This window comes from Cnephaeus nilssonii (assembly GCF_951640355.1).
Source record: "Cnephaeus nilssonii genome assembly, chromosome: 10".
Classification (NCBI taxonomy): domain Eukaryota; kingdom Metazoa; phylum Chordata; class Mammalia; order Chiroptera; family Vespertilionidae; genus Cnephaeus; species Cnephaeus nilssonii.
In genome coordinates, this window is record NC_137081.1 from 50,810,129 (window position 1) to 50,835,513 (window position 25,385).

At 35.1% G+C, this 25,385-nt stretch overlaps 1 protein-coding gene and 1 pseudogene across 2 annotated transcripts in view; both read left to right on the forward strand.

Annotated features, from left to right (window-relative positions):
- The window catches only part of LOC307106186 (sodium channel protein type 3 subunit alpha-like), a gene marked incomplete at both ends in the record, with an annotated part of 80,024 nt that overhangs the window by 21,521 nt on the left and 33,118 nt on the right, over positions 1 to 25,385 (forward strand). Inside the window, 7 exon segments of the mRNA XM_079782441.1 lie at positions 2,721 to 3,011; positions 10,945 to 11,289; positions 12,310 to 12,442; positions 13,805 to 14,043; positions 21,087 to 21,260; positions 22,218 to 22,574; positions 24,581 to 25,048. Of these exon segments, the coding sequence (XP_079638567.1) occupies positions 2,721 to 3,011; positions 10,945 to 11,289; positions 12,310 to 12,442; positions 13,805 to 14,043; positions 21,087 to 21,260; positions 22,218 to 22,574; positions 24,581 to 25,048 (2,007 nt within the window).
- LOC307106507 (large ribosomal subunit protein eL6-like) lies at positions 5,241 to 6,148 on the forward strand (annotated as a pseudogene). Its single transcript has 2 exons — positions 5,241 to 5,897; positions 5,928 to 6,148. The product of its transcript is annotated as a large ribosomal subunit protein eL6-like (transcript).

Genomic DNA, 25,385 nt, shown 5'->3' on the forward strand with positions numbered 1-25,385 from the left:
TAACAATGAATTGCTTAGCTGGTTACCCAGTTCAACCATATATTTAGAATTTGCTGATCATGGGGATCAAGCCACAACCTGGGCATGTGCCCTGACCAGGAATCGAACCAGCGACTTCTTGATGCATGGGACAGCGCTCAACCAACTGAGCACACTGGCCAGAACAATGTCTTGTAGTTTTGAGTAGGGTTTTAAAACTGGATTTTATGTTTAAAATGAAGTATAATCACTGGCAGTCATGTGGTTTTATATTTTAAAGACACAGATACAGAGTTATAGAGCCTATTTTGAATCACACAGAAATCTTATAAGAAGAAAATGTTATTCTCTTGTAATTACTAAGGACGTATTAATTATTTGCTATAAGAGGAATTCAGCAAGCCATTTGTGAATAAACAGGACACTGGCCATGTCACAGAGCTAGGTATAAACAGGTACGCAGACATGAGAGGTGACAGGAAACATCTGCCTTTGAGGGACCATCAAATCACTGGAAGTGGAACAAGTGACAGATTTGAGTTGGTGAGTGACACAGAAAATGTGTTGTGTCAGGAGGTTACCACTGTTGCCTTAGAAATCTGTTTTGGTTTTGTGTTATTTGCCAACTGTTACCCAGAATAGGTAGGGAAATCATGTCTTATGCAAAACAAATTCCGGAAGTGATTTAAATGAACATGAGTTTCAGGATTATGGCAAAGGAATATTACCACAACTTCCTTTGTTTCTAACAATAAGCTAGACAATAAATGATTAGCACTGTGTGTTGCATGTTTCTGTCTATTCAAAGTGGAAAGGTGCATTAAGGACTTTATTTAGATAAAGAGGAATACATGTATATTCCATTATTTCAATGGTATATATTATGTATATCCTGTGTATCAGGCATAATCAACTATATTTAACTTGCTACAGAAATGTGCTTCATTTTTTGTTTATTTTATAAATATTTATATTTAACGTATTCATATTTTAAAATATCTCGTAATATTTCTCATCATTCATCATTGATGATGTTAGAAGTAATACTGATGACCAAGAATTCAATGAAAGTCTGGCTATCTGACTATATTCAATTCTGTAAATACCCAAGCTCTGAATTAATGTTTCATCTGAATGCTAGGCATTGTCTTATACCAAGTTTTAGACTTGGGTTTCCATAATTAATATAGTATTCAATATTAACAAATATCTGTCTTACATTTTATCTGTTGCTTAGCTCAACACTTATTTAGTACTATACGTAGTACCATGAATTCCATCACTGAAATCATGTTAGTCCTAGAGAATTTGTGTCTCTCTCTACATATATTTTAAGTTGAGATGAGATTCAGAAATGGAAGCTACTTAGAGTTTCTTTCTCCCCAGGAAGGAAGAAACATAAAGCACAGCATGATGTCAAAGCATTATAAATTTTATCTTTATTCTTTCCTAAAATATATTTCTGTTATACATTCTGACACTCTTCTATGAGATCTAGAAAAGTCAAATCTAAGTATGTCTTATTCTTCCCCCAACCCCACATCAGTGTCCAAAACAACTGACAAGATTATCCCCTTTTTCATCCTTATTTACTACATAGTAACTGAGCCCCCATTTTTTTATGTCAGGTGACATACTAGGCACATTAAAACATGACAAAAGTCCTGTCTAACTTACAGTCCAGTGGAAAAGATAGAACAAAATGGTCGATAAGTTAGAGTTATTTATACTCAGGAATGACATATGTACAGAGTTGACCAGTATCCTCATAATTTAATCATTTCCACTTCCTTGATTATGTTTAAAAACATGAATATACTTAATGAGAACTCAGCTTTGATATGCACTATATTGCTATTTCATATCCTCTCTAGTCATGTTTACATAATTTCCAGTCTAAAAATACTATTCATATAAATAAAAATACAAAATGTTTGCCATACTTTATCTCAGAGCTGGCTGTGTTTCTTTAGCATGTACAGAAATTTGAAATGCTTAAATAAGGAAAAAATGCTAAAATAAGGAAAAACATTGAAAAATTATCATAAACCCTTGAATGATAATTTTAGGTACTTATTGACTGATACGTTAGCATGTGTTATTATTCATTATAATAATTTATGACATTGAAGAATTTGAAATTAAAAGTGCTGTGCAGTAAATTAATCATGTTGATCTCTGGGATTAACATGACCCTAAGGATGTGAACTATAGTAATAAATGTAATTCAAATGAAGTAAGAGGATAAACTAGCCAATACATTCCCACAACTTCTATCCAGAGATAAACAGTAAACACTTTAAATGATTTGAGTTTTCACACAAACACACAAATATTTTGTCCTAGATTTAGAAGGAAAAAAATACCACTCAGTTGTTCACAATCACATGTTTCAAAAGAAACACGCCTATGGATGGAGTTGGAATAGTAACCAGACCAGCAACCATGAAAATAAATGTAGAAGATATTTTTTATCTCCTGAAATGAAGCTAATCTCAACAGAGTTGGCACATCTTTTCAGGAGGTGTGCCAAACCAGACTTTTCTTGCCCTAATGCATATTGCTTTATGGTATGTAAAACTGTGTCATTATTAACGGAACTCTTGTAGTAAAAGCACAATGAAATGACCAGAAGACATCATGTTCACATATAGTTAATAGCCATAAGTGGCAACATTTGTACTATTGAACTGTTTTCCAAGTCGTATGTTCTAACCAGTGCCTCACTCTGTTTTAAACAGGCAGTTGCAGCAGCATCAGCTGCTTCAAGAGATTTTAGTGGAATAGGTGGCCTGGGAGAGCTCTTGGAGAGCTCCTCCGAAGCCTCAAAGTTAAGCTCCAAAAGTGCAAAGGAGTGGAGGAACAGAAGGAAGAAGAGAAGACAGAGGGAGCATCTTGAAGGAAACAACAAAGGCGAGGGAGACAGGTTTCCCAAATCTGAATCTGAAGACAGTGTCAAGAGAAGAAGCTTCCTTTTTTCCACGGATGGAAACCGCCTGACTAGTGACAAGAAATTCTACTCCCCTCATCAGGTAGGGCTTTCTACCAAGTGCTCCAATTTACTTTGTCATTGCTAATGCTTGTTAATTGCTGTGTTTTGTTTGGTATATCTGATTTAAATGAAAGGCAGGTAACTAACATTTACTATAGTTATTTATATTTATATCATAAATTATTTTTAAACAAGACTTTTATTAAACCACTAGTGGCCCGGTGCATGAATTCATGCACATTGAAAGGAAATTAATTAGAAGAAATATTTTAATATTGCTATTTGCCCTTTCCCTATGATAGAAGTGTCAAATTCACGATAGTCAATGACAGATCAAAACACATGCGTGCGATTGGCGCCAGCGAGAGCTTTATATGTATCGCACATGCGTAAGTCAACTTAGCCTTTTACAGATATAGAATAAACTTGCTTAATTAGACCTGCTTTCTGATATAGCTAAACTTTTTCCAGCCCAGTGAAGCACCCTAACTTCTCTTTCAGTTAATTGTCAGCATCACAGCAGTAAATATCAACACAAAGCACATTATTATTATAGATCACGCAGGGAGAACAAAGGGTAAAATATTTAACTGCAACAGTGTTTGACTATATTCTGTGCAGTGAGAAAACCTGAAGTCGTTTTCAAGGTCCACCATTTCTTACTTCTTTTTAGTCGGGTCAATTTTCTAAATTTTCTAAATCTCTGTTTTCAAGCTAATGAAAAGAAAATAGGATTCTACCGAGTCTCCTATTTACCTGCTCCAGGACTTCTTTGAGGATCAAATGAGATGAGGCACGGGAAAACGCTTCAGACATTTGGTTACAGTGTGAAATGTTTCCACCTGGCTATGAAGCAAGTCATGTTCCTGGACTGAAGAAACATGCAAGGAGGCTAGTCGCTAGGGAGAGGAAGCTAGGCGTTGCTATGTGACGTCATTACCCGGTGCCCACAGCCACCATTTCTGGGCTGGGCTGGGTTGTGGGCCGCATTTTGCGCTATGGGGTCTCGGCAGCATCAGCTGTGTCCCACATGGGGAAAGCCAAGTGTTGCCTTGTCGGTGCCAAGTCCGCAGTGCCGTTTCTCTGTAAATGGCAAGTGTGTGTCACAGCAGCTCCTGCATTGAGCGTCTGCCACCTGGTGGTCAGTGTGCATCATAGCAACCAGTCGGACGGTGGGAGGGACACTTTGCATATTAGGCTTTTATATATATATTCAGATATTCAGATGATCTCTGAATGCATAATAATCTGGCCACTCAGTGTGTGTGTGTGTGTGTGTGTGTGTGTGTGTGTGTGTGTGTATTAGAGACCCAGTGCATGAATTCATGCATGGGTGGGGTCCAGCCAGCCTGCTGGTCGAACTCCTGGTCAAGGGGACAATTTGCATATTAGCCTTTTATTATATAGGATATACACTGAGTGGCCAGATTATTATGCTTTCAGAGATCATAATAATCTGGCCACTCAGTGTGTGTGTGTGTGTGTGTGTGTGTGTGTAATAGATTAACTTTTAATTTAAGGTAATCAGCTTTAAATGTTGCACTATTTTGAGACCATGTTTCTTCATCTGCTTTTTTTGGGGGGGAAGGTGTGGTGGGGAGGAAAACCTCTCTATCATACTTTTCAGGGAGATAGTTTTACAATCCTTTGCTTACCTTTTCCTTTCTGAGGCCACAGATTGAATTATCTTCTTTACATCTGGGTTTCTGCCTTTATTATCTGTGGTTCTAATTGCAACATATGTATGAATATTGAAAAGAAATGTCTCTGGACTTGGCCTTAATCTTCTGATAGGAGAATGTGCTGTTGTGAGTCTCCATTATCCTGATCTGGTGTCATGCTATGATTCATTCGAATGAAATTATGACCAAAATGCTCTTGAAGAGAACTAAATTGAAGATGGTCTATTTTTGTTCTGATTTAACGCCAACTAATCAATTCTTTAGACTACATCAAGTCAAAGAGAAAAAATCATTTTAACTTTCTGTCTGTCATTAAGTTTTACTGTTACATAATGTAAAGAGTAAATAGTTAAGAAATTGGTGATTAAGTACTTATGACTTTGAACACTGGTTCCATTAAATGTACAATGAATTATTAACGCTTCTAATCATATTAATCTGGGTCTTAATTATACCCTAAAGGTAATATTTTGAGAAACACTCTACATAATTAAAATTAAGTTAGAGCAAAAAACTATACATCAACCAAGGGCTATATGTCCTTATTATAAAGAACAAACTTCTAGTTCTCTTTCCCATCTTGCAATATGGTGGGTGAAAAGAAAACTAAGAAGCCGGATACTAAGGAGAAGAAGCCTGATACTAAGGAGAAGAAACCCGAAGCCAAGAAGAAGGCTGATGTTGGTGGCAAGGTAAGGCTCCTGAGAAGGGGAAGCCCCACTGCAGCTGAAACCCCGTCCTTGTCAGAGGAATTGGCAGATATTTCCAGTCGGCTACGTATTCGCAAAAGGCCATGTACAAGAGCAAGTATTTGGCAGCTAAATCCAGGATTGAAAAGAAAAAGGAGAAGGTTCTTGCTATTGTCACAAAACCAGTTGGTGGCGACAAGAATGGTGGTACCCAAGTGGTTAAACTCTGCAAAATGCCTAGATATTAACCTACTGAAGAAGTGCCTCAAAAACTGTTGAGCCATGGCAAGAAACCCTTCAGCATGTGAGGAAATTGCGGGCCAGCATCACTCCTGGGACCATTCTGATCATCCTCACTGGGCTCCACAGAGACAAGAGGGTGGTTTTCCTGAAGCAGCTGAGCAGTGGCTTGCTACTTGTGACTGGACCCCTGTCCATCAATCGAGTACCTCGTTGTAGAACACATCAGAAATTTGTCATCGCCACCTCCACCAAAATTGATATCAGTGGTGTGAAAATCCCCAAACATCTCACTGCTGCAGAAGAAGAAGAAAGGAGGAGGAGGAGGAGGAGGAGGAGGAGGAGGAGGAGGAGGAGGAGGAAGCTGCGCAAGCCCAGACACCAGGGGGGTGAGATCTTCGACACAGAGAAAAAAATATGAGATTACAAAACAGCGCAAGGTTGACCAGAAAGCTGTGGACTCACAAATTCTGCCAAAAATCAAAGCTGTTCCTCAGCTCCAGGGTTACCTCCGCTCTCTGTTCGCTCTCACCAATGCACTCTATCCTCACAAACTGGTGTTCTGAATTTCTTATAAGAACCCAATTAAATAACTGATATGTTTCCTGAAAGAAAAAAAAAAGAACAAACTTCTTATAAAACTTTAAAAATTGGCGTAAGTACAAAATTCATTGTTTAGTTCTTGGTTGGGAGCAAAAGGCATATACAAGTTATCAATGGGTATTTAATTTATAATTTAATATGTAAATACAATAAAAATTAACTTTATGCTAATAATTTATAGCTTGAATTTTCATATTAGGACAAAATAGTTATGTACACACAAAAACTTATAAGATGAACACCGTTTCCTACAGATAATGCTGGTATCAAGAGATCCAACAACTATCTGGCATAATACAAATATAACGTATGATAGTACATCAGTATAACAATTTTGGGTTTAACTTGAACTTCTATAGGACCAGATTCTTTTTTGGCTTAAACTGTTATCTCTGACATAGTTTAGCATTATTAAGTTTATTAGAAGTCGTTAGGATTAGTAGTATTTGACACCACAGCTTAATGATTGATGTAACAAAGCCTGTGTTCATATTTCAACTCCAAATTAGTTCTGTGACTATGGTCGAGTCACTTTTACTTTGTAAAATGGTGGGTAATAATGTCTACCTTAAACAGTTATGGGGGATTAAACAATATGGAATACCTATGTGACAAATAGTAAAGTTCTTATTAAGTTAAAATAGGTAAATGAATTCTAAATGAGAAACTAGAAATTTGAGTAGTTTCAATTACTCACAAATGTATATGCAGAGTAGCAACATTTACATGAATATATCTATGTGTTTTTGAAAATCAATATTTGTCCACCATTGTTTCATCATGGTGCTCAAATAAAAACTTGTGGATTAGTTCATTTGGCCAATCAACAAATATTTATTGATAACCTACTGTGTGGCAGAAACACTTCTAGATGCTGAAAATATCTGAATGAACAAAAGCAGTACAATTCACTGACCTCAGGGAACTTTATATTAAAGGAGGAGACAATAAGTTATAGACTGTGTTAGAAGGTGGTAAGTGCTATAGGAATAAGTAAAGTTGAAAAGGGGAATCGGGATCACTCACTGGAGATAAACATTTTAAATAGGGTGTTCTGGAAAACCTCACTGTGAAAGAGACATTTCCACAAACATTTAGAGATGGCAAGGGAAGAGGCTACCTCACGGAAGAGCATCGTGGGCTCTTCCAGCAAGTGTCAGTAGGTCCCTGGTGCGGTAGTGTGCCTGGGATGCCCCACAGGCAGCTGGGAGGCCTGTGCTGAGGAGCCAAGGAGAGGCCACAGCAGAGGGAAATTAGCTGACAGCCAGAGTTAAATACTAAAATCAGAATCAGAATATACACATATTGCATGCAGTTCATTTTATATTTGTAGATACGGAGATAGTGATATAGGTAGATTGGTAGGTAGATAGTATAGATGATAGATGGATGCATAGATAGATAGATAGATAGATAGATAGATAGATAGATAGATAGATAGATAGATGATAGATAGATAGATAGATGATATATAGATATATAAAAATTAAAGGGAAAAGCCTATTAGCATCAATATCTACTCTCCTCAGTAAAAAGACACAGAGAGCATTAACACAACTCACAAGCAAAAATATTCCAGAAGCAGATTACAATTTCTGGTTTTGTAAACAGAAAGGACTCTGATGGGGACAAGAATCAATGAAGGTAGTGGGGACAAGAAGCATAAGATGGACAGGGTATACTGTTCAAAATAAATATATTTTCTGAAAACTTCTAGGCAGAGAACCCATATGGTATTTTATTTTTAAATAGATAATAAATGTTTATAATACAAGATGAAAAAAGTGTTCAAAGTTGTACAATGGAAAGTAAATGCCCCCAAAGATTTCATCTATGTTGTATGGACACACTGAGACAATTTATTTTAAACCACAAGTTTTGTAGCTAGAACAAAGTATAATTGTTGGATGATTGAAAACATTGATAAGAAACATACTTTTAACTTGAAATATTATTGAGTGGACATTTCTATCCAATAATGACTTTGTGTGCATTTACTAGAACATCTTCAAATTACCTGCATCGTCCTCCACCTTGACTTTTCTAAAACCACTTGAGTTCAGCCCTGCATTGTGTTTTACAGACCCGATTTCTTCTATTCTCCCTTCTGTTACTGAAAACTAAGAAAAAGAGTTCAGATTTACCTTCTGGGCCCAAGGTAACATAAAACCCTGGGATGGACGTTTTGGCGTGCCTGAGGCAAAGAAAGATGATCTTTCGCTCCTTAGAGCACAAAAGCTTGTTTTCCCTGGAGAAAGGACTGCCGCAGCTGTGGGTATTCCCTGCACTCTGCTGCATCTTTCAGTGTGTTATTTTTGGTTTCTTTTCTCTGAATACTATTTTTGTCATCTCCTTTTTCAGTCTCCATTGCCTTGAAAGCTGTGCTCACACCCATTATTATATTTTCTAAAGAGTGAATAGAAGTTTCAAATAAACTCAAAGATCTGGACCGCCTTTGAAAACACCCTGACATAAAAACATGCAAATTAAAGGCATGTACAGGATACATTATGAATGTACCACATACTCCCAACCTTTGCATACAGAATTTCAATTGCCAAAGATAGCCTCTGAACACGAATATATATGAAGATGATTATTCTGACCTGTCCTAGGGATTAATGTAAGAGTGTAGAGTGAGCACCACCTGCATAGAACCACCTGGTGAATATTCAGATTCCAGAGTCCTACCCTCTCTCACTGAATCCTAATTCTAGAAGGCAAGGACCCAAAAATGCACACTAAAGTTTCAAAAACAAGTCTGGACATCATCAAGGTACTGATCATTTAAATTGAATCTGAGGAGATTTAAAACATTAACATTCTTTATAATGGGGGCTGAATTAATTTCTCCATAATGCCTAATTTCTTGATCAGTTTGATGAGTGGAAATCCGCCTAACTGCTGTCGATAGTGAGTAGATAAACATGTGTCATGCAGACACAGCCGCAGGTTGGACAATTGGCAGTTGGTATTTCCTGTGGCAATCCTAACCAAACCCAAAGCAACGTCATCTTTTCATTTTATTTATTTTATTTTCATATATTTTTATTTATTTCAGAGAGGAAGGGAGAGGGAGAGAGAAATAGAAACATCAATGATGAGAGAGAATCACTGATTGGGATGCCTCCTGCACTCCCACACTGGGGATTGAGCCTGCAATCTGGGCACGTGCCCTGACCAGGAATTAAACTGTGACCTCTTCGTTCAACAACTGATGCTCAATCACTGATCTATGCTGGCTATACCAGTGGCACCTTTTTAAATGAATAGTATCTTCCCAGAGCATCCCTGATATAAATAAAGGGCAACAAAGATTATTCTAGTGCTTTGTAGTCTGGGAAAAGTCATAAAAATAAAGCAACGAATGAGGCCTAAGAAAATCAACATTACCTAATTAGGCAGAAGGACCAAAATAAATTTGATGGAGTTTGCCTTTCCAATGTTTTTCCCCACTAAAATTATTTGGTTTTACACTGAAGCTTGGAGAAAGAAAGGGAAGATCCGTGCATATTTATGCTGACATATGACTATGTATGCACATGTATCTGTATGTACGAATACATTATTACCCTGGCTATGCAGAGATATAGGAGAGGTCATGAGAGACGAACTGGGGGAGCAAGAGGGAGTGTCACAGTCAATGAGAAAGGGAGTAAACAAAGATTCTGCAGACTGAATAAAGATGTCTTTGAAAACTATCATCAAGGCTAGAATAAAAGTAGAATTATTTGGTGCTGCGAGTTTAAAATCTATCCAAACAGTGAAAGAAGAGACTTCATGCTAAATCCTCATTTTCCTGTACCAGAAACTATTAACTTGATTTATTTGTGAACACATGTAATACAAAATGGTTTTGAATCATCCAGTTCCTTTTAATAAAATTAAAGTGAGATCAGAAGGATAAGCTGTGTTTTATATCACCCTCTTTAGCAAAGTCAAGTATATATATCTTGCCTTTTAAAGCACTTAGCGTTAAATGTTAAGTAAGAAAATAATTTATAAAGCAGTTTAGAAATACTCTCTGTTGTCATTACTCTGATATATATTCTCTCAAATAACGTGAATCATGATTAGCCATTTGGGAAACTGCTAGCAAATTTGGCAGACAGCATCATAGATTAACTTTATGACTTTTACTCCCAGGTGGATAGAGACAAACAGGTCCAGAAAAAAGAATAATTTCCTGTCAGAATCCAAAAGAAGTGAATGAAGAGTAATAGTTTTTTTTTTAAACCATTAAACAGAAGTAAAATATTTTCTACAAATATTTGAAATCTGAGCCAACAGTCTCACTTGAGCCATAACTTATTTTCCAAGTTGTATGTCCTTTCAGATCATAGTATTTGGCAGAGAAAGCAACCTACTACTTGTTTAACTACCACTCCCACCAAAACAAAAAACAAACAAAAAACTCCACTTGTCCTCTTCAGCATGATGCTCCAGCCCTATAACATCGTGATTAAAAAATACACCTCACAGTACTAGATGAAGATTAAATGAAATGGTCATGGACTTAATAAATTGCAAATCAATATTCTTAGTAAAAAAAAATGAACACTTTATACGTAAATTTGCATTGTGACCTATAATGAAAATACCAAAACCTATGTGTTCTCTATAAATTTGGTTACCTGTGTTTAAGAGCAAGACTATGCTAGACCCAAAAGAAAATAGGTTCTGCAATATTAGGACTTTTATTAAATAATCGTGTGTGTGTGTGTGCCCCCCATTCCTTTCTTCCTTGCTCTCTCCTCAGTCTCTGCTAAGTATCCGTGGCTCCCTGTTTTCCCCACGACGCAACAGCAAAACAAGTATTTTCAGCTTCAGAGGTCGGGCCAAGGATGTCGGTTCTGAAAATGACTTTGCTGATGATGAGCACAGTACATTTGAAGACAGCGAGAGCAGGAGAGACTCACTGTTTGTGCCCCACAGACATGGAGAGCGACGCAACAGTAACGTTAGTCAGGCCAGTATGTCATCCAGGATGGTGCCAGGGCTTCCAGCCAATGGGAAGATGCACAGCACTGTGGATTGCAATGGTGTGGTTTCCTTGGTGGGTGGACCATCAGCTTTAACCTCACCTACTGGACAACTGCCAGAGGTGATAATAGATAATAAGTTAGCTCCTACTGACATTATATACCAATTTGAAATAATCAAGGCCTAATAATGAAATAATACATTATTTTTTTAAGGACTGTCATTTTGGAAGCAGTGCTTAAAAATTATGTATTATTCATTGAATGCAAAACAATGAACTTTTTAGAATCAATTGAATTGTATGAGACCATTAGCTTTCAAATGCTTCAGGTTAAAAAAAGCCCAGTTTTTAGAATCTGGGATGAAATAATATTTGCAAATTCAGTAGACCTACCAACACAAAATAATGAGCACTTTAACAATCAAATCATTATTATAGATATATGATCACCCAGAATTGTATAATTTTTCATATTCTGGAAATTTCATACACATAAAATTAAATATTATAGTGAGCAATATAGATAATGGGCAGTTTTTACACAACTGTCAATATTACAGTGACTCAAATATTTTGATATCTATAAAAATGGCTCTAAAATGTTATTTCTTATAAAATGGCATATAGAAATAATTAAGAAAATCTCAGGAAAGCACACACATTTCATTGTACATCTGTGTTTGTGCATGAAAAAAATTGGCCCATATATGTCATTATTGTCAATATAGCCTCAAGTAAAATAACTTACCCTTGGGACTATATAATCCTATTATTTATTTGGGGGGGAGATTGATCTGATTATAAGTTATTGAAATAAGCAGAAAAACAATTTGAATGTGAACAAGATGAAACAATATATGACATTAGCATGCTTATGAAAATTTCCCTGAAAAATCCAGCAGGTTCTGCAATATAATTTCCCTATACAATTGCATTCTAAATGGTGAATTCTTGGTAAAGGCTATCACCTATGATAATTTTTTAAAAACTGTTTATAACTTAAGGACAAATTCAATATTTTATTACTTGAAAATTGTGACTTGGAAAAATTGCATGTAGCATGGTTTTTCAAAAAATGCTATGTGGTGTTGTATTAGTCATTGAAAAGGGTGGTTTGAGCCATCAGTATTTGGTTTGCAGGGCACCACCACTGAAACAGAAGTCAGAAAGAGAAGGCTAAGTTCTTATCAGATTTCGATGGAAATGCTAGAGGATTCCTCTGGAAGGCAGAGAGCCATGAGCATAGCCAGCATCCTGACCAACACAATGGAGGGTAAGAAACAGGCCATGGGGCAGGCAGCTTTCTATGATCATATGCTTTGTGGAACCTAGGTCTTCTCTTTATATTACCACAGTTAATTACCCAGGATCAGAACTATATACTAGACCTAAGTAGATAATACATGGTACATATTATGTTCCCACTGGTTATAAAAACTAATATTGTTCTTATTTCTTTTTTACTTTGGTCCTTATCATCTCTGCAGAGTGACATTTCCCCACTTGATATTATATCAGTGATTATTTACCCTTATATAACATTATCCTTAAGCAATTAGAGTAAACACTTCACTTTTAAAGTGTTGGTATAAAGAAGCACAAAAAACATCTCTTTCAACCTCTAACCTGTTTTCCAGGCAAGGAGGTGGTAATAGGGTTCAGAGAAGCATATGAGTGAGCTAGACAAATCAAAAACATGTGCTCCACTTCAACAAGGACCCTAAAAAAAGTCTCTCCCCCATCTTCCACATTCACAGAAACCATTACATCTCCTCAAAGGAGAGCTGACACAATGCTTACTAATTTTGACACAGGGGAATGGGCAGTAATTATTAATCCCTTATTCATTCATTAAATAAGTCATCACTTCTTGAAGTTTAGAAAGATAATTAGTACTGCAATGTATGTTAATTATATAAGTCATACCTAACATATGTTCTTTAGAAAGCATCAGTTACATTTTGTATCTTGTTCTATTGATGCATTGGATATCTAAGCAGTCACATCATTATTTTTAACAGGCTTTACCCATTAAAATTACTAGTAAATTTTTATATATTAGGCTAAACTTCTGAAACATATAAAGAATATGAATAACAGAAGTAGATTTGGGTTTCAATCTATACTAAATATATATATATATACTATATTCTCATTGTGTGCAAAATCAGTGCTGTTGTGGAAACAATCAGAGGAAAGAATAAGTCACATGTATTGATAAAGATCACATCTTTAAACAGTGTTTTTAAAAAGGTACTTTCAAATTAAAGAATAATTATTTGATACACTTAATTTTCCTATAAAGCTGATACAAAATCTTGTTTTGATGAGAAAATATAACAATTTAATCAACTATTATCTAAGTTATTAGGTAATGAAGTTAGTTTGAAGCAAAATAATAAATTCAGTGTTTATTTTTTGTATTTAATTAAAGAAGAAATAACGTCTATTTCATGACATTTTTAATGAACATTTTATGAAAATATTTAATGGGATTGTCTTCTCAAGGTTGTTAAGCTATTTTATCAACTTCTATTCCCCAAGTAGAAATGTCCATTTTACAAAAATAATGTATAATCTAGAGCAACAATTCATTTTCAATGTTTTTACTAACTCTACTTTATTCTTCTTCTAGAACTTGAAGAATCTAGGCAGAAATGTCCACCCTGCTGGTATAGATTTGCCAATGTGTTCTTGATCTGGGACTGCTGTGATGCATGGTTAAAAGTGAAGCATCTTGTGAATTTAATTGTGATGGACCCATTTGTTGATCTTGCCATCACTATTTGCATTGTATTAAACACCCTCTTTATGGCCATGGAGCACTATCCAATGACTGGTCAATTCAGTAGTGTGTTGACTGTAGGAAACCTGGTAAGTTTATTTGAAATTTACTTAATTCCTTGGGCAGGGGTGGGGGATATAGACCAAAAAAGAAACCCATCTGTGCTGCATTGAAACAAAAAATATGAGAAGTATTTATTTATATAAACAAAAAATATAATATTTATCTAAAGAAATATTATAGAGAATCTCAGTGATAAGGTCTAAAATTCAACTATTTTGAATGCTGATTGTTTAGATCAACGTCAGTCTGATGTATAATGGTCTCACCAGTTGTAAACTTGTTAAAATTTTTACTGTCATTCTTGCTGGAAATATCGGTCTAGTGAAACCATCAGATCTAAATCTAGCTCCATAAGCATAAATTTTAGAACACATAGCCTCTTAAGAAATCATGTCCAATGAAAGGAACACACAGTTTAATTTCTGTACAATAGAGGGCATAGTTATTTCAAATTGAATTACCTAAAACAGCAATTTTCAACCGTTTTCATCTCATGGCACACAAACTAATTACAAAAATCCTGTGGCACACCAAAAAAAAAAAAAAATTGTTTTGATGATCTGACAAAAAAATAAGTATAATTTTGATTAATTCACACTGATGGCTATTGTTGTGTTGGCTCTTGACATTTTTTGATTTGGCAATCTAAGGAAAAAGAGGTAGTACCCTGACTAAGTAGTCAGGTATTGCATGTTTAGAAAATTCTTGCCACACACCAGTGTGCCTCTTGCATCACACCAGTTGAAAATTGCTGATCTAATAAAATGTTTCAGTAGTATTCACACAAAGAAGAAATAGTTGGTAAAATGCATTTGTAATTTAACCATAGTTTTGGTTCAAATTACTAGAGCAGGCATCTATGTATGTGTGTGTTGACATGTACGTTTCCTCCTAAATTACATAAAGAAATTGGAATGAATGAACAAGTAAGAAAAGTATGTATTTAGATTATTAATTAAAATATTCCTTTTGGCACAAAAGAGAAAAAAACTCAAACTAGCTTAAAGTGGGAAGGGGATGACTTGTGGAATGGAAAGGCAAGATAGACTACCAAACCACATAAGGGTAATTTTATAGTTGTGCTCCAAGAAATTGCTTTAACCAGGGCTTTGATATAGCCCAAATAACCATTGCGTCTTTGTCTCAGTCAAGAAACATGCTTATCCATAGATCACTGGTTTTACCTCTTGTAACCTCTGCACTGAAAAAGGACTGGCTCTCTTTTTCAGTTCCAGTTCAAATACTCTCATGACAGGGGAACTCTTTGGCATAGCGTGGGTTAGATGCTCACTTCTGGTTTAATCAGTCTGGCAGAGGGTGGAGTCATATGAAAACATGGCAGACTAATATAATCATACACGTGGAGGAGCAATCCCTAACAAAAGGTAGAAAATACTGGGCAGACAGTTGCATAAAACTGCATATACATCTATCCCCAAAAGTGGTTTCAATTTCACTGCCTATTTGTTTCAATAGACCCCTACCCACCAGATTCTTGAGCAATTCTCCATCTTTGGCACCTGTAATATTGATTTTTTTCCTGATTGTTCTTTGATTTTGTAATCAGTCCAACTCTACTTCTTTGTTTATGCTTATTACAGCTATGACTTTCACTCAACATTTTTATGTACTCAATAACTCTAGTAATTATTTACTCTTGTGATATAAGCTGTGTTCAAGTAAGTGCTATATTTCCAACTGCTACAGACCATTGGTCAAAGACAACTTTAAATATAATAGATGACAGCTGAAAAATAATCTTTCTCTCAGTTTATTGAGAGTCCTAAAAAATATCACTTCACTTTTGTGTTACCTCTAGTAGTGGACAGCTTCAAAGATAGGAATCTTATAGCCATTCTAACTTCCTTTCCCCTATTTCTTGTATACAAATTGAAATTAAGACCCATTACTTCTTCATTCAAGATATGTCTTTTTTAATCCTATAACTATTATTAAAATAACATTCGTAGTACTCTGTACTCAAGTGCTATTACCTTGCTAAAGTATCTATTGTCTATATTTGTGGGCCAACACTCTTTTCTGTGTTTTTTTTAAGACTCCCCAATCCCATCTGACCCCATCCTTCTTATACCATCTTGCTGTGCATTGTTTCTTGATCAATCACCATCAGTCCCATCAGTATAGCCTTACCACTCTACCACACAAACACCACACACATTTTTATATAGTGACATATAGGAAAATATCTCACTGTTGTCTACATTCACATTTAGAGTATTCTGACTCAAATTACCTCATCTTAATTCTGCATATTTTTTAATGTTCAATTCCAGTCTTATCTCCTCTAATGATACTCAGTCCAATTAAACACTCATTTCTTAACTCCAAATGCATTTGCAAATAAAATGTGGTTGAATATTAAACACTTTCTTGTTGTAACATAATTCTTGATTTTCAAATCTATTATAAATTAGCTCAATGGCTAAAGACATGCTCCCTTTTTCTTTTGTATCTCCAACAGTGTTTACATGATTGTTGCTCAATAAATAACCAACTCATTGTTTCCTATCCAAAAGGGTTGATTCAGGTAGCAAGTTTTTGTGGAATAATGTGGGCTTTACAGTCTGGTGGAACTGGATTTGACCTCATTGCCAGTGCTTACTAATAATGTAGCATCTGGACACGTATGATAAAACATCTGAGTCTTTGTTTTCTATTATTGAAACGGATATAATACCCATCTTCCAGAGCTGTTGTGAAGGTCAAGTGAGGTAATGTGAAAACATTTAGCACTATGCCTGGCATCTAGCATGTGCTCAATAAACAATTTCCTTCCTCTAATATCTGCTATTAACCTTTCTTTGAAATACTGATGGAAATTAGCTCTTGTATTTTCCCCAGGATATTGGGATGTTAGGGAAGTTGAACAAATAAAGGAAGAAATTTGTCAGAGTGAGGCAGGAAGTTGAGATTTTATAGAATTCCAATGTTGAAGCAATTGAATATGGAAGCACATGATAAGAGAGGCTGTATTATAGTATTATCAAATGGAAAAGCACTAGACTAAAGCACCAAATCTGAGTCCAAGTCCAAGGGGTCATGCTAAATATCTGGGAGATCCTGAAAAAGTTGCTTAGATTTTTGGGCCTGTTTTTCTCATGAGTACAATGTTTTGACCAGATAACTGTTCATGCCCCACTTAGTTCTAAAATTCTATAACTTTAGGAGTAGCAATGAGGATAATAAGGCGGGGAAGTGAGGTGGAAGACTGATAACTGGTAAAACTATTGATAAATAGATGTTAATGATGGGGAAACAAGGCTCATCAAGATGGAGAGTGTGGATGACAGGAAATAGACTTGAATTAACTATTTCTAACCCTAAGAACAGGAGAATGTGTAAACTGACTGTTTCTATTGGTTGATAGTTCCTTATTATTATTAATAACATATAATATTCATAAAGAATTTTATAGTTTAATTCCTCATATATCTTATTTTATTCCAAGAACTTTATACTAAATGTTTACATATGAAAAACTATGTATTTCGCACATATATAATATAAATATATATATTTAATATGTAAGTAGATAAATAAAATATTCCTTATATCATTGGTACTTAGCTGGCTTTTGACCACATTATATACCTTGGATGGTGCATTTCATATTTTGTGGGGCTTATAGTTTGCTCATTAAAATAAATTTATAATTTCAAATGACTACACACTCCTTTTAAATAACAACATAGAGGTTTGGGTTGAATTGGTTAACACAAGAATGTCTCATAAAACAATTGCACAACTTTCAGTCTTTACTTAGATCAATATGTCCCTTTTTCATCCTATTTCTGGGGCATATAAAAATTATATCACTTCTCTGCTGGTTGGGCTGATTAAATTTGAGTATCAAGAGACCTCAAATTGCTATTGAGTTTCTCCAAGATGCTCTATTTTGGTTTTGGTTTTTATTGTGTTTTGATCATTACTCCAATAAATCTTCCTGTCAATCATAGTAGGTTTGACAACCTTTTCATCACACAAACATTTCCAACTAACTTGTAACTATTTTTCCAGGGAATATAGACAAAGATTTGTAGTTCCTATTTGTAGTTCCTAAAGAGTTGTGGTTACTTTTATTACTATAACTCTCATTGTAACCAGTGATTAAGGTTCCATGATATATCCTTAATCTACTAAACCTAGAAGGGAACTCAGATAATGGTACCTGCTCTAAGGATCTTACAGGTTGTTTGAAAATATAAAAGCCTAAAGAAACACAATTAGCTAAATTATTTTAGTTAAATGATATGTTATAGAACGGTAATTTAAAATTTCAGGACAGGAATATGATAACTCTTTAAAGCAAAAATAATGACTCTTATTTATTGAAAGATAAAATACTTGCAAGCCAAATCTTAGAATTCACCTGGGATGCCTCTTGCATGGAGTGCTATTTTGCTATCTAACTCCTTCCCTGGTATGGTATAATATAATAAAATAATCCCTTGTCATCTCCAACTTGTAGTAGGGCTCTTATCCTATATAATAAAGAGGTAATATGCAAATTGACTGTCATGCCCTCACAAGATGGCTGCCTAGGACCAGGCCAGCAGGGGTGTTAGTGAGGGATGACCAAACGACTGAACAAGCAGGCTGCGTGGCGTGACCAGGTCGGCAGGGGGGTTAAGTGAGGGATGACCAAATGACTGAACAGCAGGCTGCGTGGGGTGACGAGGCTGGCGGGGGGGGGGGGGGGCAACGAGGCTGCGTGGGGTGACAAGGCTGTGAGGGGCAACCAGTCCAGCAGGGGGGGCAGTTGGGGGCGACCAGGCCAGCAGGGGGGCAGTTGGGGGCAATTAGGCTGGCAGGGGGAGCAGTGAGGGGCGACTAGGCCAGCGGGGGGGGGGGGAGGTTTGGGGTGACCAGGCCGGCGGAGGGGCAGTTAGAGTCAACCAGGCCAGCAGAGGGGGCCAGTTGGGGGCGACCAGGCTGGCAGGGGGCGCAGTAAAGGGTGATCAGGCCAGCGGGGGGGGGGGGGGCACTTAGGGGCGATCAGGCCAGCACGCAGAGGCAGTAAGGGGCAATCAGGCCGGTGGGGGGGGGGGGGCAGTTAGGGGCAACAAGGCAGGCAGGAGGTGAGCGGTTAGGAGCCAGCGGTCCAGGATTGTGAGAGGGATGTCCGAGGGGTCCCAGACTGGAGAGGGTACAGGCTGGGCTGAGGGAATTCCCCCCTCCCATGCATGAATTTCATGCACTGGGCCTCTAGTATAACAATAATCATGTGTATACCAATTTCTGAATAAAAGTTGCAAAGTCATACAATACTGATAGAAGTCTAAGAATTTTAGACACAGATCTGATAAATCATCTCAATAAATATCATCTGACAGATGAGGGAAATGAAAATCACAAATGTCAAAATTTTTCACCATTTTAAAATATATTTCAACTTCTTCTAAAACAAACAAAAAAAAACTACAACAAATATTTAAAGCCGCAGCAGGTCATGGCCGTGGTACAGGCAGCAGAGGGCCCTGGCTGTGGTGGAGGTGGGCGGGGGCCGGGCCAAGGCCCTTGCATGAATTTCATGCATCGGGCCTCTAGTGTGTGTGTGTGTGTATGTATGTGTGTGTATATATATATATATATTGCCATAGCCTTGTACAAATCCAGAGATTACCAGTTCTTTCTTTTGTTAGCATTTTTTATGGAGTTTTAAAATTATGTAAACATAGGCATCATATCAGTGTCCTTGGCTGACCTCAGCTAGAATAAGGAAGACTTTATAAAAATTATTATTCACTGACAATGCTAAACCTAGACTAAAATGTACCAAAAACAATCTTATTGGCTTTTAGAGCCTAAATTGAAAACATTTAAAGCTATAAACGATGTGATTTTAAATTTCAAATTGTAATTAAAATGTTACTATTAAAGAGAAGTGTAATGTTGAGATTAAATTTTAGATGAAAGAATGTAAGTTTAAGATATAGGTTTTTATAATGCATGATATCTTCTAGTTTCTTCAGAAGAACTAAAAAGATCACCTTATGATTTTCTATAGAAAGAGATATTTGTAGTTCATTTACCTAGATAGCTTCTAACTCTTTCCCAGGTAGTTCAATATATTTCTATTATTAAGCTGCCTATTTCAAATAGTAGCTGCTTCTGAAGCTTTACATAAGAAATGCTATATGTATAAATCAGAACTTATTTTAGATTCAACAGGGGAAAAATAACCATGGTGAGTCATTCCATAAAATGAAAAAATAATCATATTTCAATGTACACTCCACAATATGTCTGGATTTTCATGTACCAAGCTTGCTTGAAATACATTTGAGTGAATAAATGATGAAATGGAGATATTTTTTTCTGGATGGGTTCTTTCTTTAGGTCTTACTGTGACTGGGAAGATGAGTTGTTAGCTCCATTTATATATTAGTAAGAGTAGATAAAGATTTTTAATTAATATGATGTTTTAGGAAATAATTTTGATACTGTTATTTTGACAGAGTTTCTCCAAGGTAAAGTCTAACTTACCTTGGTAAATAGTAAGTTTTACTTCACAGTCCTAAAATACAGCTTTTATTTATAGTTATTTAAGAGAATTGCCTTAAAAGATTTCTAATTTTGCAAGAGTAATTTCATAACTCTTTGTGTCCTTGGGCCTCTTTGCCTATGGTTTTGAGTTAAGAGACAAATTACTATAAAACATTTGTGGCACACTCTTTCAGGAAGTTTTCAGGAATTTTTATAAAATCATAGAAATAAGACATTTATTTAAAAAATCATGAACAAATTATGGTTTTTACTAAATTTAAAATATTTTTGTGTAACCTCCAAGAACACAGATTTTTTTCTTAAAGTACAAATACTAAAAAAAAAATTGTGATTATAGAAGCATAGTGTACCAAAAATAGCAACAATTCCATAGCTGTTATTTAGTATCAAATTTAAAATGTGAACGATGAAATGTTTTAAAATCAGCATTTTCCTGAAAATCTATCAGATTTGTTTAAAAAAACACACACAATCTACTTAAAATAGTCCTCTGAAATAAAATGCTAAGCTTGTATCAAGTTGTCACATTTCTTTACTGTAGGTCTTCACTGGGATCTTCACAGCAGAAATGGTTCTCAAGCTCATTGCCATGGATCCCTATTATTATTTCCAAGAGGGCTGGAATATCTTTGATGGCATTATTGTCAGTCTCAGTTTGATGGAGCTTGGCCTGTCCAATGTGGAGGGATTGTCTGTACTGAGATCATTCAGACTGGTATCTGCACACAGACTGTTTATATTTTCTTTTTCATTAACGGAACATTTATTCTGAGTGAATCAAAATGTATTTATAAAATATTTACTTTGAATTTTAAATTTATCCCAATATGCGTGGCAGTCTATGAAAATATATAAATGTTCTCTTTAAAATAAAGTGTGACTGTGTTCTAAGAATGATAAAAATGGTTGAAACACTTCATAATGATTAACTCTGTAGGGCACATTTAACAACACTTATGTGTTTCTAAAATTATGTTTTAAATTCCTTAACTTCTTTTTGCTTTAAAGTCTATAAATAAATGCAAATAAAAACTTTAGGTCCCAATTAATCTTAGCTTTTTATCAACCTTATATTAGTGGGAGTTACATTAAAGGTACATGTAGAAAAATATTTTATAGCATCAGCATTTTAAACAATAGTAAAGCAAACTTTTTGAGGTCAGCTAAAAATCTTTTGCAAAATATGTAAAATTTTGTTGAAAATTAAGTAAAATGTGTATTTTTTCAAGTGGAAAGAGAGCTTTCTATTTTTTATCAAAGTAGTTTATTTTACTTTTACTTCACAAATGTGCACTAAGATCTGTATTTTTTACTCTCAAAAATATAGTATGAAGATGATATTAGTTTGCTAAATTTATAATGTCTTTAATCAAAATATTAATGTTTTCATACTGTTTCTCATTGAATCAGAAATGTTTTATTTATCACATCTGAAATATTATATTTTTTTAACGTTTGCATTTAAATAATATCATGATTTGATTTGCAATTCCAATATTATTAACACCCTTTTCTGGATTCGAATTTGTTTTGTATGTTTTGAAATTTTTATATCCAAATTTGTATCCCACAGAGTTGGTCTACAATATAGTACACTAATTAAATGATGTTTAACTACCTTCAAAAATTATATTGTGATTACTGCTAAGAGTAGCTTTTCACTTGATTGCAGCTTCGAGTTTTCAAGTTGGCAAAATCCTGGCCCACCCTGAACATGCTAATTAAGATCATTGGCAATTCAGTGGGGGCTCTGGGTAACCTCACCTTGGTGTTGGCCATCATCGTCTTCATTTTTGCTGTAGTCGGCATGCAGCTCTTTGGCAAGAGCTACAAAGAATGTGTCTGCAAGATCTCCAGTGACTGTCAACTTCCACGCTGGCACATGAATGATTTCTTCCACTCCTTCCTGATTGTGTTCCGTGTGCTGTGTGGAGAGTGGATAGAGACCATGTGGGACTGCATGGAGGTCGCTGGCCAAACCATGTGCCTTATTGTCTTCATGTTGGTCATGGTCATTGGAAACCTCGTGGTATGTATGCATTGCAAATATTCATAATAAGAACAGACCAGCCAGCATGGCTCAGTGGTTGAGCATCAATCTATGAACCAGGAGATCATGGTTCGATTCCCAGTCAGGGCGCATACCTGGGTTGCAGGCTCAAACCCCAGTGTGGAGCATGCAGGAGGCAGCCAATCAATGATTCTTTTCATTGATGTTTCTATCTCTCTCTCCCTCATCCTCCTCTCTGAAATCAATAAAAATATATTATTAAAAACAACAACAACAAAAACAAGATCAGACAGTAGCTAGGAAGGTAGGCTGACACTGTAGACATATCTTTGGTTTTTCATCAATGACTTAGACTCAGATCCCAGTGCTGGCACTCTAAGCTTGGTCCAGTTACTTAACTTCTCAAGTTTCCAAACTATGAAACTGGAATGACAAAAATGAAATATTGTGATTTCTATGATGATGATATCTATCTGATGTTTGTTTTTTGGGGGGAAAAACATTAGTTTTTTTCTTCAAATAAATGTTTTTATAATCAAGATTAACTTTATCATAATATTTTATAGCCTGGATTATTTTTATCCTAATATTATTTTGATAAAAGAATAATCTCCAATATATCTTAAAATACAACTATCTACTCTATATTGAAATTGCTCTTTATAAGTTCAGAGTTCATATTGTTCGCTTACTCAAAGGCATAAGTTACACAGTACCAAATTTTGAAGACAAATTTCAATGAAATAGAGCATTATACTGGTATTTTTAACTATGTATCATAATTATCCAAATGGCTTGGAAGGGACTAAATATATTCTTCTCTGTATGTGCTTCCTAAAAGGAAAATAAATTACTATAGTTTAAGTTACTCATACGAATGGACATTGACTAGATATAAAAGACCTACTTTCAGCTCTGGTTTAAAAGCACACATGTAAAAACACAATCTGTATATTTAGTTTTAATGTTTAAATTTCTCAATCATGTGTAGACAAAGCATTTCTTTATACTATCATACTGGACTGTTCCATTGAGAGGTACATTTCAAATGTACATGCTTAAAATAATGTTGTGGAATACCTTTGAACAAGCAATTTTTTTTTCAGAATAATAAATTAAGAAGCTCTATATTCTGAACAAAATCTGATACAGAAATAAGGAAACTGGTATTTTTTTATTTTCATGTGTTTTCCTACCATGTAACATTTTTTTTAACTCAGTAACTACATTTCAGGCTAAAAATATTCCTATAAATAAATTTCCTTTTGCATCAGCTATAATTAATTATTCTGTATTAGTCATATTTTATCTGTTAATTAGATAATTTTCCCCATGTATCCCAGAGATACTCTCAGAGATAAGATTTCCTCATATTTTCTGTACAAAAAGAGGAAAGAGAAAAGTAATTTATGGGTCTAGCCTATGCCTTGGGATAATTTTAAATTTTTCTCCATCTGTTGAACTATTTGGACACAAATTTCAAAGCATATTTATGGGCAATGTATTATATAATTTGCATTTAGAAATTTCTGCTGTTATAAAAGTTTGTGGCCATTGGACAAAGGATGTACATTTCAAGTATATTGTTTTAACGTATTACTAGACTATTAAATAAATAAATTCATTATTTAAACACAAAACTAGACATTCCCTATACAAACTGGTAAAATGAAGTAAAATGATTAAAATGAAAATATCTATTATTTTCTCATTGAGCTAAAACATAAAAATGGGATTTATCTTTCATTGGCAACCCTGAGTAGACACAATTTAAATCTTAGAAGCTCTGGTTTCCCATTGTCCTCAGTAGGAAATAGATGGAGCTTGTTTTTCCATTTTGCCCTTATAGCATATAGATGTCAGGTCCTTTTAAGTAGTGTGTAAGTAAGACATGGTGTCTGAAATACAGTAAGCAATGTAGAAGCATTTGATGAATTAATTTTAACAAAGATCTATGAGTGCCCTATTTAAGCTATTATATTTATGCATATTTCAATATTAATGAAACAATTTTTTCCTTTTAGGTTCTGAACCTCTTTCTGGCCTTATTGTTGAGTTCATTTAGCTCTGACAACCTTGCTGCTACTGATGACGATAACGAAATGAACAATCTCCAGATTGCAGTAGGAAGGATGCAAAAGGGAATTGATTATGTGAAAAGTAAGATACAGGACTGTTTCCGAAAAACCTTTTTTAGAAAGCCAAAAGTTGTAGAAATCCAGGAAGGCAACAAAATAGACAGCTGCATGTCCAATAATACTGGAATTGAAATAAGCAAAGAGCTTAATTATCTAAAAGATGGGAATGGAACCACCAGTGGTGTAGGTACTGGAAGCAGTGTTGAAAAATATGTAATCGATGAAAATGATATGTCCTTCATAAACAACCCCAGCCTCACTGTGACAGTGCCAATTGCTGTTGGAGAGTCTGACTTTGAAAACTTAAATACTGAAGAGTTCAGCAGTGAGTCTGAACTAGAAGAAAGCAAAGAGGTAAGAATGCTTTTAAACTTTGTGTTGTATTTCTTTTAATAACCAGGCAATATGATTACTTAGTATTCTTATTGTGTTTATTATTTAAAAGTATATTGGAAGTTATATATGGTAATATTTTAAAAGTATAAAATATTCTTTATTGGAAAGTTCAATCATAGAAATTCCAACTTTCCATCGAAAATGTTCATTTTGAATAATTAGTATTCATTTTCCTGATAGTTTGAAAGTCTGATTTAAAAATATGGCCTTCCAAAAAAGAGATGTTATCTAATACGTTCTATACTGTACTAATTATATTCTGTAGAAAAATCAAGGAACCATATTTTATTGATCA